This window comes from Aquarana catesbeiana, linkage group LG05, assembly GCF_042186555.1.
Source record: "Aquarana catesbeiana isolate 2022-GZ linkage group LG05, ASM4218655v1, whole genome shotgun sequence".
Taxonomy (NCBI): Eukaryota; Metazoa; Chordata; class Amphibia; order Anura; family Ranidae; genus Aquarana; species Aquarana catesbeiana.
Genome location: NC_133328.1, coordinates 218,132,439 through 218,144,937, shown reverse-complemented (window position 1 = coordinate 218,144,937; position 12,499 = coordinate 218,132,439). Strand labels below are relative to the sequence as shown.

The following is a 12,499-nucleotide window of genomic DNA, read 5'->3' as shown; positions in this document are numbered from 1 at the left end:
GATCACGAAGATCGCTTCTTTGCATGTCTGGGAGGCCCCCTCTACCACATGGTTCCACCCGGCCCAAGGACAAAGAATGCTGGGTCTGTGGCAAACAAGCCCTGCCAGAAAAACTAGTATGTGAAGCATGTTACAGTGAAGTTATTGGTGACAAGGATAAAGATAAGCAGGAATCCATCAACACCATGAAAAAATTGATTAAAGGCATCAAGGGATCAGGGATCAATTCGGAAATTATCCCTGTCACAGGAATTAGTGGTCCCATCCACAAGCGGGAGGTCTGTTGAAACTCCAAATCAACAGGCGGATTCAGGCTACAGCTCCGAGAAAGACAGGGACACAGCAGAGGAAATTTTTTCTGCATTCCATTTTGGGTTGATCGACCCATTCTTGGTCGCAGTTAAAAGCGCGATTCAGTGTGAACCCCCTGCCAAGTCTAGAAAATACTTTCCTCACCTAAAGAAGAAACCCCCAACCTTTCCGCTTATGGAAGAGATAAGGGATGTTGTGACAGATGAATGGCGGAAGGTGCAAAGGAGACCGATCGCCTGTAATCGTTTCAACAAATTATACCCTTTGGCAGAGTCGGATGCCCAACTGTTTGATTCAATGCCATCAGTGGATGCGTCAGACATGAGACTGGCCAGGAACACAACGCTGCCCTTAGAGGATGCAGCTGCCCTTAGAGGATGTCCTAGATCAGAGAACTGACTCAGATCCGGGAGCATCAGGCAGCCGGGGGAGCATGCAAGCCGGCAGTGGCTCTAACCTCAGTCTCCAGGGCAACACAAGCTTGGAACAATAATGTCGAATTAGCCCTCAGGCAGGGCGTGGATTGTGACCAGATTATAAAGGCTCCTGATGAGTTGAAATTGGCGTCAGATTTTATAGCCGAAGCGGCAATTGATACCCTGAAATGCTCTTCCAGAGCTATGTTATATTCAGTCACCACTAGAAGAGCACTTTGGCTAAAACCGTGGTCAGCAGATCCCTTTTCAAACGTGGTGCCGCATTCCCTATGACGGGAAAGCCCTATTTGGGGAGAAGTTGGAGACCGCAATTAATAGGGTAAAAGCGACTTTTCAGCAGAAGGACAGGGTTGCCAGAACATATTGCCCCGTAAGGGAAGACAAGAGGGGCTGGAAGGGCTCCCAAGCAACCTTTTTGAAGATGGGAAAGCAAGAAAAAAATCAGAAGTCCTTTTGACTCCTTGCCCAACCAAACAGGGCCAGTGGGTGCCCGTCTCAGTGCATTCACTCAGGTTTGGGTGGAAACTTGTTCAGATCAGTAGGTCACTTCCACAATCCTTCAAGGGCATTTTTGGAGATTCAAGCACCATCCGCCCCACTCTTAATTTCTGCCCACCAGAATTCCAGCTTCCAAGGAAAAGCGAGAAATTCTTCTACAATATGTTCAAACGCTGGTCCATCAGCAAGCAGTGATACCGGTTCTGGAATCGGAAAGGTACTTAGGATTTTATTCCCCGATCTTTTTGGTGCGCAAAAAGTCAGGGGGATGGAGACCAGTTCTAGACCTGAAACGGTTAAACAGGTTTATCAGACTCGAACATTTCAAGATGGAATCCCTCAACACGGTCATCCTAACAATACAGCCAGAAGATTGGATGGTCTCTATAGGCCTCCAAGATGTGTACCTGCATACATCAATCTATCATGACTTCCAATCATTCCTAAGGTTCAAGATAGGGGAACTTCACCTACAGTTCCAGTGCTTGGCCTTCGGCATGTCAACAGTGCCCAGAACCTTTACCAAGGTATTGGTAGCAATTCTGGCTCCCCTTCGGGAGAAAGGTATCAGTGTTCTACATTATCTTGATGATATCCTAGTCCTATCTCAGGACAGGAGAGTCATCTACAGGAGGTCATGAGCACATTGGCCAAATTTGGATGCTTAATAAAATCACACAAAGAGCCAACTCATTCCAACACAGTGGGTGATATACTTAGGGGCACTATTCGACACTCAGAAGAGGGCAGTGTCGCTCCCACCGGAGAAAAATTCCTATAATCTTAAGGAAAGTAAGCAGGGCACTGGCGGGCAAGTCCATGTCAGCATCAGAATGTCTGAGTCTCCTGGGATCTTTTCCCTCATGCATCCCGAAGTAGGCCCGGTGGCATCTCCGTGGTTTTCAACAGTGGTTTCTATCCCAGTGGCAGAGGAGATCCTTGTCTCAGAGAATTCTGATCACGATGTCAATGAAGTCCAGCCTGTGGTGGTGGACAAGACCACCCAACCTTCAGAATCACTGTCATCCTGGCCCCATCTCGTGGATCACTCTTACATCCGACGCAAGTCGATTGGGTTGGGGCGCTCACTACAGAGATCAGATGATCCAGGGAAGGTGGCAGTTCAACTCGGAGGGCATAGTCTCCAACATCCTAGAACTGAGGGCAGCCTGGAAGGCTATATCACACTTGGCACCTCTTCTCAAAGGCAGCTCTCTACTGTTACAAATGAACAACAAGACAGCAGTAGCTTACATCCAGAATCAAGTGGTAACTCACAGCAGATCGTTATCAATCGAGGTAGCCCCGATTTTAGTGTGGGCGGAGAAAAACCTTGTCAACCTCAGAGCGGCCTATTTACCAGCACCCCAGAATCAACTGGTGGACTGCTTGTCCAGGGAATTCATCAGCAAGGAGTGGTCTCTGGACCATGGGGTGTTCCAGTGGATTTGTCAGCAGTGGGGCAATCCTCAGTTGGACTTTTTCACATCCCCACTAAACGCCAAGACACCTCGGTTCTTCACAAGAGGCCCTGCCCTGAAATCAGCGGGAATAAATGCCTTAGTCCAGCCATGGACCTTCCAATTAGGGTACGCATAGCCCCCCCCCCCCCCCCCATTCCACCTATTCTGAGATTCCTTCAGCGTCTAAACAGAGGAAAAGGTGACCATCCTGGCAGTCCTTACTGGCTGAGGAGGCCTTGGTTCACTCTCTTGACCCAACTGTCTCTTTGCAACCCCTTAGTCCTTCCGAAGATGCACAGCCTTCTGTCTCATCCAGAGGTCCTGGATTTAATGGCTTGGAAATTGAGCGGAAAAGGCTGGAGAAATTAGGATGTTCTCAGAAGGTAATCCAGACACTGCTTCAAGCCAGAAAGTCATCCACCAATAAAACTTACTACAGATCATGGCAGAAATTTTTGGAGTTTGCGGAAGCTAACCAGTTTAACCTGTAAGACCAGGTGTAAATTACATTCTCCTGTTTCTACAGAAGGGGTTAGATTTAGGTTTGGGGCTTAGTACCCTCAAAGTACAAGTCTCGGCCTTATCAGCCTCAACAGACACCAGATGGGCTATGAACCCTTGGATAGAATGATTTCAGAGAGCAGTTCTAAGGTTGAGACCACCCAGGAAAACGCTGTACCCAAAGCGGGATTTACCTTTGGTATTGAATACTCTGACAGCACCTGCATTCGCACCTACCGAGGATTGTGCTCTGGAAAGTATTACCCTGAAAGCCGCCTTTCTACTAGCTGTCACCTCAGGCCATAGGATTTCAGAGATCCAAGCCTTGGGAGCTCAAGATCCGTACATTACATTCTTCCCGGACAGGGTCGTTCTTAAACCGATTAATCAGTTCATACCCAAGGTTCCGACTGTTTACCATTTTAATCAGGAATGGGTTCTCTCAGCTTTTGAAGAAAACCCAGCTACATCAAGATTACATGAGCTAGATGTTGCAAAGACATTTCATCAGTACATCAAGCTAACACAATCTTTCCGCAAAGACCAACGGCTATTTGTTATTCCAAACTGAGTCAGAAAAGGGTTAGCAGCATCCAAAAGAACTTTAGGAAGCTGGATTGTACGTCTGAGTCAGAAGGCTTATCGGGCTAGTGGTCTTCCGGTTCCAGGAGCAATCAATGCCCACTTGACTCGGGGAATAGCATCTTCTTGGGCGGCTTTAGCACAGGTCTCTCCAGAAACGATTTGTCGGGTGGCAAGTTGGTCCTCGTTTACCACCTTCATGGCTCATTATAGCCTGGATCCAGCCACACAAACTTCCCGCGATTTTGGGAAAAAAGGTTATAATTTTGTAACCCCAAATAAACTATATATTTTGCAGCAACCCTCCCTATGAGCGAGTTTTTTTAACATGTGTATGCTGCCATGGAGGCACCAAGAAAATTGAATACTTACCTTTCCGTAATTTTCCTTTCCTGGTGCCTATCCATGGCAGCATACGCTCTCCCTTGTCGTAATCTGCATTATTTGAGACTAGTTACAAGAATGATATGTGTGGGGGGGGCAATTCTTTCTTAAAGTGGTCCTGTGGGTTGGTTGTGGGCGGAGCAACCAACCATGTGCATGCTGCCATGGATAGGCACCAAGTAAAGGAAAATTACGGAAAAGATAAGTATTCAATTTTCTGTTTTTTTTTTTTTATTTATTTTTTTTCCAGTCTAGCGGTTAGAAAATGAACATCTGAATTCTTGATATAAGCATCACCACACTACAGTTTCCTTTTCAGCGGGTTTTCAAAAATAAAATCCAAACATTTACGGAGTCAGGCCAAAAACGGAAAGGTTTTGAAAAAAAAATAATAATGTATGTTTTATAAAGAAGTCTCCAAAGGAGTAACAATAATAGGACAGTTGGGAGCAATGTTACGCATCGCTTTGGATTTTTAAGCTAAGGTATGCATTTTAGAAATGAAAGAGTCTACATACACTTTAGCTTAAATTTAAAGATAATTTGGTTTCATGAAAAATCCAGTTGTTTCGCAAACATGAAGGTTAATATCTGTGTATGATTGTTCAGAGAAAGGATTGCAAAACTAGATACCTTCATACTGATTGTTCAGGAAACATTTTTAGATGCCTCAGGGAAATGAGCCATTGGGTTTCATCTCAAAAATGGTTATCTTGGTCTGAGCCTCTAGAGCAGTGGTTATCAACCCTGTCCTCAGGGCCCACTAACAGGCCAGGTTTTATGTATTACCTTGGGGAGATGCAGACTAGAATACTGCAATCACTGAGCAGCAAATTATATCACCTGTGATGTATTTCAGTTATCTTGCAAACCTGGCCTGTTAGTGGGCCCTGAGGACAGGGTTGATGACCACTGCTCTAGAGAACCTTGAAAAAGTATTCATACCCCATGACATTTTCCACATTTTGTCATGTTCCAACAAAAAATGTAAATGTATTTTATCGGGATTTTATGTGATAGACCAACACAAAGTGCCTGTAAGAGAAGTCCAGCTAACAGATGCGCATATGCGCACAAGCACGGGCACACCAGTGTGTGTACAAAGAGGGACTTTGTACACACACAAGTGTGTGTATAAAGAGGGACTCAGGTGCGCGCCAATGCGCGTGCGCATGTATGGGCACCAAGTAAGCCTATTTAAACTAAACGCTGACGCATGAACATTGCTGAGTGGTCTTTCAGCTAGTGCTTGTTTACCTGATCTGTTCCAGCTTCCTGTGTCTTGACCCGGCTTCACCTGAACCTTCTCCTTGACCTCCGCCTGCCTACCTGATCCTGGCTTGTGTTTGACTGCTTCTGCCTGATGTTCCTGTACCTTGCTGCCCATCTGTGTACCGAACCCGGCCTGTGTCCTGTCTCTGCCTCTTGTCTCGGTACCTGCTCTGTCCAGCTGTTGACCTCCTGGCTTACGTCCCGGCTACGCCTCCATCTGTTGACCCAGCGATACAGAGTGTCGGCTCTCAGAGCCTGCCCAGCACTCTTCAGCCACCTGGTTCCTGCCAAGGTCAAGCCAGCACCATCCACTACATCGGCCCTCGTGCCACTCTGTGTCCTTCACTCCCTGTCATCACTACCAGGGGTGTTGGACAGGAGGTGCAAGAGAAGCCCCCTCTCCAGCTCGATCTCCACCAGGTACGTGACAGTGCCACATACTTGTGAAGTGGAAGGAAAATAATAAATGGTTCAACATTTTTTTCAAATAAATATCTGAAAAGTGTGGCGTGCATTAGTATTCTGCCCCCTTTACTCTGATACCCCTAACTAAAATCTAGTGGAACCAATTGCCTTCAGAAGTCACCTAATTAGTAAATAGAGTCCAGTTGTGTGCAATTTATTCTCACTATACATACAGCTGTTCTGTGAAGCCCTCAGGAGGTTTTTTTTAGAGAACCTTAGTGAACAAACTAAAAAGAGAGAGTAGAGCTGGTATGGTAAACCATTTATAAAATTTTACCTGGTGCATTTTGAGGTGTGCTCTTTAAAAGTCCCATGGGCAATTTTGTTTTTTGTTATGTGCCTTAGAGCAAACAGTATTATAAAGGCCAAGGAACACACCAGACTGGTCAGGGATACAGTTGTAGAGAAGTTTAAAGCAGGGTGAGGTTGTAAAAAAATATCCCAAGCTTTAAACATCTCACTGGCACAACTGCAAAATTACCAAGACATGGCCGTCTACCTAAACTGACTGGCCAGGCAAGGAGAGCATTAGTCAGAGAAGCAGCCAAGAGGCCCATGGTAACTCTGGAGGAGCTGCAGAGATGCATAGCTCAGGTGGGAGAATCTGTCAACAGGACAACCATTAGTCGTGCACGCCACAAAGAGAGCCGTTGTTGAAAGAATGCCATAAGAAGTCCCGTTTGCAGTTTGCGAGAAGCAATGTGGGGGACACAGCAAACACGTGGAAGAAGGAGTTCTGGTCAGATGAGACCAAAATGGAAATTTTTGGCCTAAAAGTGTGGCAGAAAAGAACACTGCACATTACCCAGAACACACCATCCCCACCATAAAACATGGTGGTGGCAGCATCATGTTATGGGGATGCTTTTCTTCAGCATGGACAGGGAAGCTGGTCAGAGTTGATGGGAAGATGGATGGAGCCAAATACAGGGTAATCTTAGAAGAAAACTTGTTAGAGTCTGTAAAAGACTCGAGTCTGGGGCGGAGGTTCACCTTCCATCCAGCAGGACAACGGCTCTAAACATACAGCCAAAGCTACAATAGAATAGTTTAGATCATCCGTAACAAAATGGCGGCCTGTGGTCCGAACATGGACCGAGCAACACTTCTGTCCAGACCGCCAGTGTATAGCGCCACATCCCCGCTGCTCAGCAGTCATTGGTTGTTCGGGCAGCGGGCGCCCTGCAACCAATGACATCACGTGTGAGGCCCCCCCCGCTGCTTTTTATCTTGCATCTACCGGCCGGAGCCGTGACGTCATGTACATGCCCCCTGCTGTTGTTATCGAGAGAGCCAGGAGCTGCGAGGTAAGCAGTGACATCACATGCACGCCCCCGCCCCCTGCTGTTATCGAGTGAGAGGTGGGAGCTGCGAGGTATGATGTGCTATGCGCGCCCCTTCAGCAAAGCTCCCAGCGCAGCTATTGTCCCCTGCAGCTTGTTATCTACTGATCCCTGCCTGCCACAATGTATGTGGGGTGGAGTGTTTACAGGGGCAATCTGATGGTCACATTTAATGTAAGGTTCACTCTGATGAACACAACAAAATGTGCCCATCAGAGTGCCCCTTAACATTAAATCTGCCCATCAGTGTGCCCCTTAAAGTGGAGTTCCACCCAATTTTACAACTCTTCAGCATCCCTCACTAAACTGTGCACTGTAAACTAATTGGATTTTTTAAAAAAATTTTCTCAGCACCTACTGTATATCTGCTGTATTCATTTTTCACTTCCTCCTCTCTGGCCATGGCCCATCACATCATTTCCTGTTTGCAATGCCTTCTGGGAAGGGGCAGCAACTTCCTCTGACACTGCCATTGCTATGGAAACCTGACCTGAAACCTATTACACTGCTTGTGCTTCACTGAGCATGTGCGAGATCTGCAAGGATGAGATCCAGGAAGAAATACAGTCTGGCTTCAGATGCCCAGACTTAAGATGGCCATGGCTTGCTGTAAGTTTATAAAATAACAAACTACTGCTATAAACTAACAAAACAGACCTTAGTTTACAGACTAACTTTACTAGAATACATTCAGCTTGTGTATTATAGGGGTATTTTTATTTAAAAAGTATAATTTCGTCCGGAACACCACTTTAACAATAAACGGGCATGCTGATGAGCCTATTTAATGTTAAGGGGCACGCAGATGGACATTTTGTTGTGCCCATCAGTGTGCCCCTTAACATAAAATGTGCCCATCAGTGTGCCCCTTAACATAAAATGTGCCCAGAGTGCCCCTAATTTAATGTAAAGAGGCACTCTGACGGGGGCACCTGATGTAAAGAGGCACTCCGATGGGGGCACCTGATGTAAAGAGGCACTCCGATGGGGGCACCTGATGTAAAGAGGCACTCCGATGGGGGCACCTGATGTAAAGGAGCATTCCGACGGGGGCACCTGATGTAAAGGAGCACTCCGACGGGGGCACCTGATGTAAAGGAGCACTCTGATGGGGGCACCTGATGTAAAGAAGCACTCTGATGGGCACACCTGATGTGATGGAGACACCTGATGTAAAGGGGCACTCTGATGATGGCAAATAATGTAAGGGGGCACTCCGATGGGGACAAATAATGCAAGGGGGCACACTGATGGGAGACACCAGATGTAAGGGGGCCTTCTGATGAAGAAACCTGATGTAAGGGGGCACTCTGATGGTGGCAACTGATTTATGGGGGTATTCTGATGGGGGCACCCAATGTAATGAATTACTGTGGTAGGGGCACCTAATGTAAGGGGGAACACCATTGGGGACATTTACATTAAAGGGTATTAGCAGAGTGTTTGGAGGAAACAGTAAGAAAAATGCTAGAGAGCGTGGCTTGCACCAAAAAAAGGAAAGTAAACACATACAATTTTTCATGGCACAGACTTGTGATTTGGACCTCGCCCCAAATTTTTTTTTTTAACTTACCGGACCTCTTTAAATTTTAATTCACTAACCCTGGTTTAGATCAAAGCATATTCATGTGTTAGAATGGCCCAGTCAAAGTCCAGACCTAAATCCAATTAGAGTCTGTGGCAAGACTTGAAATTTGCAAAGAAGAATGGGTAAAAATTTCACTCTCTAGATGTGAAAAGCTGGTAGAGACATACCCAAAAAGACTTGCAGCTGTAATTGCAGCGAAAGGTGGTTCTACAAAAGTATTGACTCAGGGGGGCTGAATACAAATGCACACTTTTCACATATTTGTAAAAAATTTTGAAAACCATTTTTCATTTTCCTTCCGCTTCACAATTATGCGCCACTTTGTGTTGGTCTATCATATAAAATCCCAATAAAATACATTTACATTTTTGGCTGTAACATGGCACAATGTGGAAAATTTCAAGAGGTATAAATACTTTTTCAAGGCACCGTATCTACACCTTTGCGTCCCAGAGCATTTATGTTTTGGTCTTTTGGTTATGTTGTTATAGTTCTGTACCTTATACCTCTTCGCTTTAAAGGTTACATTGACATATTTTACATTATTTTCCTTGAGAATGGAAGGGCTTTAATTTGGTAGCAGATTTGGATACATATGTTCAGGTTTTAAAATTGTAAAAAATACATTTTACAGCAATTTTTCCAAGGCAACTTTTATGTAATATGTGCAGCTCCAGATATTTACCCAAAGCATAACTGCCAAAGTCTGCTAATTATAACTACATAACTGGGATTTTTATGTAATGCAATGTAATGGTAACGCTCAGAGTGAATGCTTGTGTTTCTTTTGGAAAGATTTTTCCTTTATAAATGCTACATTGCAAAGCATGCAGGAAAAAAAAAATGCAACTTTTTTGCATAAATTGCTAGCATAAAAGTTGTGTTTGTGTAGACACAAATAATGGCAACATTTTTATGGTATTGTGATCACCAAAATTCTGAATGACTTTCTAGTTTGCTTATATGAGTATCCCAATGTTATCCAGATCAACAGACACTATTGTTGGGATGTGGCGATTAGATGTGGCCAGAGCATATTTAAATTTGTTTTAATTTTTTTCAGGATTAGCTCAGTGGAGTTCTGCAGCAACAGATCACAATAGCAGTCATCTATTGCTGCAGGGGTAGGCAGGCCAGAGCTACTTTGGCTCAATTCTAGTCTCTGGACACACCGAAAGGGTCATGTCATGTTCTCTGTAAGCACAATGCAGTGGCATCTGTGTTTACAGTCCCTCCTCCAGAAAGCTACAATGAACACAATCAGAAACCAAGGAGCTTGTTTCAGCTTCTGGGCTACACGTGGTTCCAGCACTGCACACCATCAGGACCCACTGAGTCCCAGTGTCCTTTCTGAATGGCAATAGGATAAGTAGCCGCTGTCCTAGCCCCCTTTTAAACTGGCACCAGGGATTCAAGTGGTTAAGTGAAAGGTGTTTACCGATAGCACATCTACCTAGCAAAAGGTATCAGTTCTCCCTTGCCACCTCTCCGCTTCAAAAGTCAACCTTGAGTCAGCTCTGGTGTCAGAGCTTATGTGGGTGGATAATGTCATAGTTACCTCCCCATGCGACAGAATTCAGGTCTGCCGATTGGCCACCCAGGCCCGAGCACTGTCAAATAGTGTAGATCACATACCCATACCCAGAATCCTTACTATGTTGCAACAATGGTGTGACAGCTTTACAGAGAGAGTCGGCAGTAAAGGATCTCAAAAAGAGGAGTATACCTTGCTTTGCAAGGTATACTCAATGTAAAAACTTACTTGTTATTTGCTGTAACAAAGTGTGCAGTGAGTTTAGAGTAATTTTCTCCTGGATTTTCTTCTTGGGTAGCAGAGGTAACAGTCAACTCTCCAAAAAGGTCAACCAGCCAGGTTGCCCGGGCTATGCCACTAAATGCAGTGAATCCTGAACGCTGCTTATCTAGAGGTCCACCTAAGAAGAATAAAAAAAAAAAAAAGGGGCAAGCATTAAAATAAAAACACTAAGAACGAAAAAGCCATCCCAGTGAATCTGAACCTTTGGGACAATTGTTCTTCAAATACCTGCCGCAAACCCCGAGTGAAGCTGACCCTGTCTAACACTTGCCTTAGCTTTTTTTTTCCAGTGTTCTCCACTGTACTGCTTTGCCCAAAATGGCACAGACTGTCTGCAAAAATCTCTACTTCTTCCCTTGCATGCACAGCACAAGGTACACAGTGCTCCTAAATTTACAGCTACACTTCTGATTAGGCCCTTTGCTATTTGAATCTAAATCTTTCTACCCTTACTTAAGTAGCAATAACTCTTGGTGGAGCTGCTGGTTTAAAGCGGGTCTGTTACCTTCACTCTGCTTCCCTTTGTTTCACCGGAACCGGGTCTAGGGTCCCGTTGAGTTTACCTCTGGACGACACACACACCAACACTGGAGTACGTTTTCAATGCTTTATTAAACACTTGACTTAGGAAATAGCAGGAAAGAGACGAAAGGGAAACTGCAGAAGAAACTCAAACATCTTCCTTTAGGGTTCTTTTAACAAATGTTCGGGTAGAATTCAGATATTATATGGAATGCGCTCCCCTTATGGGACACACTCCTTGCTCATCTGGATAGGCCTCTCTCACCAGCCTAGCAGCCAGTACGCAGCACGAATCAAAGTCTCTGCCACAGACTTGCTTGTCCGTACGATCCTCTGCCACAGGATGTATCAGATTTTCTGTAATGAATGTCAGTCACAGTGCCTGAACCTTTAAGCCAACCCGGCAACACTATGCTGTATAGTTACTTTCGGATACGTCCTCCAACCGAGTCACCAGGCCCCTCTATAGACCAGCACGCTGCGTGATCCCTCCAAGATGGGTCCTCCCCTGGGATCTCTTCGGTTGTCCAGCTTTGCCACACAGGACCGACAGCTCAGGACCATTCCTCGGCTGAGGTGGTAGGCCCCAGATAAGCCTCTGGACCAACCCCTGCGCTGTAGTATCGTGGGCCTCCGGAACGGAGGACCACGAGGTAGCTCCTTAACGCATACCTGTCGGCCAGGAGGGCCAGCAGGTGGCTGAAAAAAGAATCCCAAAATATGGCGTCTGTCCCATAAATACCCTCGCCCAGAATGCAACTCGGAGGACCACCTCCACCAAGTTGTCTCCGGGACAGAAGAGCATCCATACACTTCAACACATTGCCTTTCCAACACTAACCAGTGATAACAGCGATACCCACCGGTCTGCATGGAAAAACACACGTCAGCCAAGCTGGAACAGAGGCAAACTTAACCTTCCTAACGAACAAGTTACTAAATTTACCTAACATGCGGTAGATTGCAAATCTACCAGCGCTACACTTACAAGAGGAGAAGACATACACTTAACAGAGGAAGGAAGCGGTTTGTAGCATGTGAATGCAGGACAGCTGATTGGCCTTAAGCATGGCCCTTCCCTCTCCCAGTCTGACGTTGTACAGGGGGATGTAAAACAAGTCATATTCAGTACTTACACTAGTTACATTTAAAAATAAGTTTTTAAATAAAATGCTTTTGCTAGTGCCTTTTTTTATATCGGTTTCAAGTTTAGCTTTAAAGTTTGCTCTCCATATTTCTATTATGGTGTTAAGCATCAGGATTTACAGATTAAGCACTAGAAGGCACTTGTAGTGGCCTAGTATAAATAACCTGTC

General features: G+C 45.3%; 1 protein-coding gene and 1 long non-coding RNA gene across 2 annotated transcripts in view; one reads left to right on the top strand and one right to left on the bottom strand.

Moving 5' to 3' along the window:
- The window catches only part of BLVRA (biliverdin reductase A), a 61,424-nt gene that overhangs the window by 16,760 nt on the left and 32,165 nt on the right, over positions 1–12,499 (bottom strand). Inside the window, exon 6 of the mRNA XM_073630555.1 lies at positions 10,608–10,779. Within this exon, the coding sequence (XP_073486656.1) occupies positions 10,608–10,779 (172 nt within the window). The remainder of the gene's footprint in view (positions 1–10,607; positions 10,780–12,499) is intronic.
- Positions 1–12,499, top strand: part of LOC141144655 (uncharacterized) — a 57,348-nt gene that overhangs the window by 32,720 nt on the left and 12,129 nt on the right. The gene's annotated exons all lie outside the window — the stretch shown is intronic.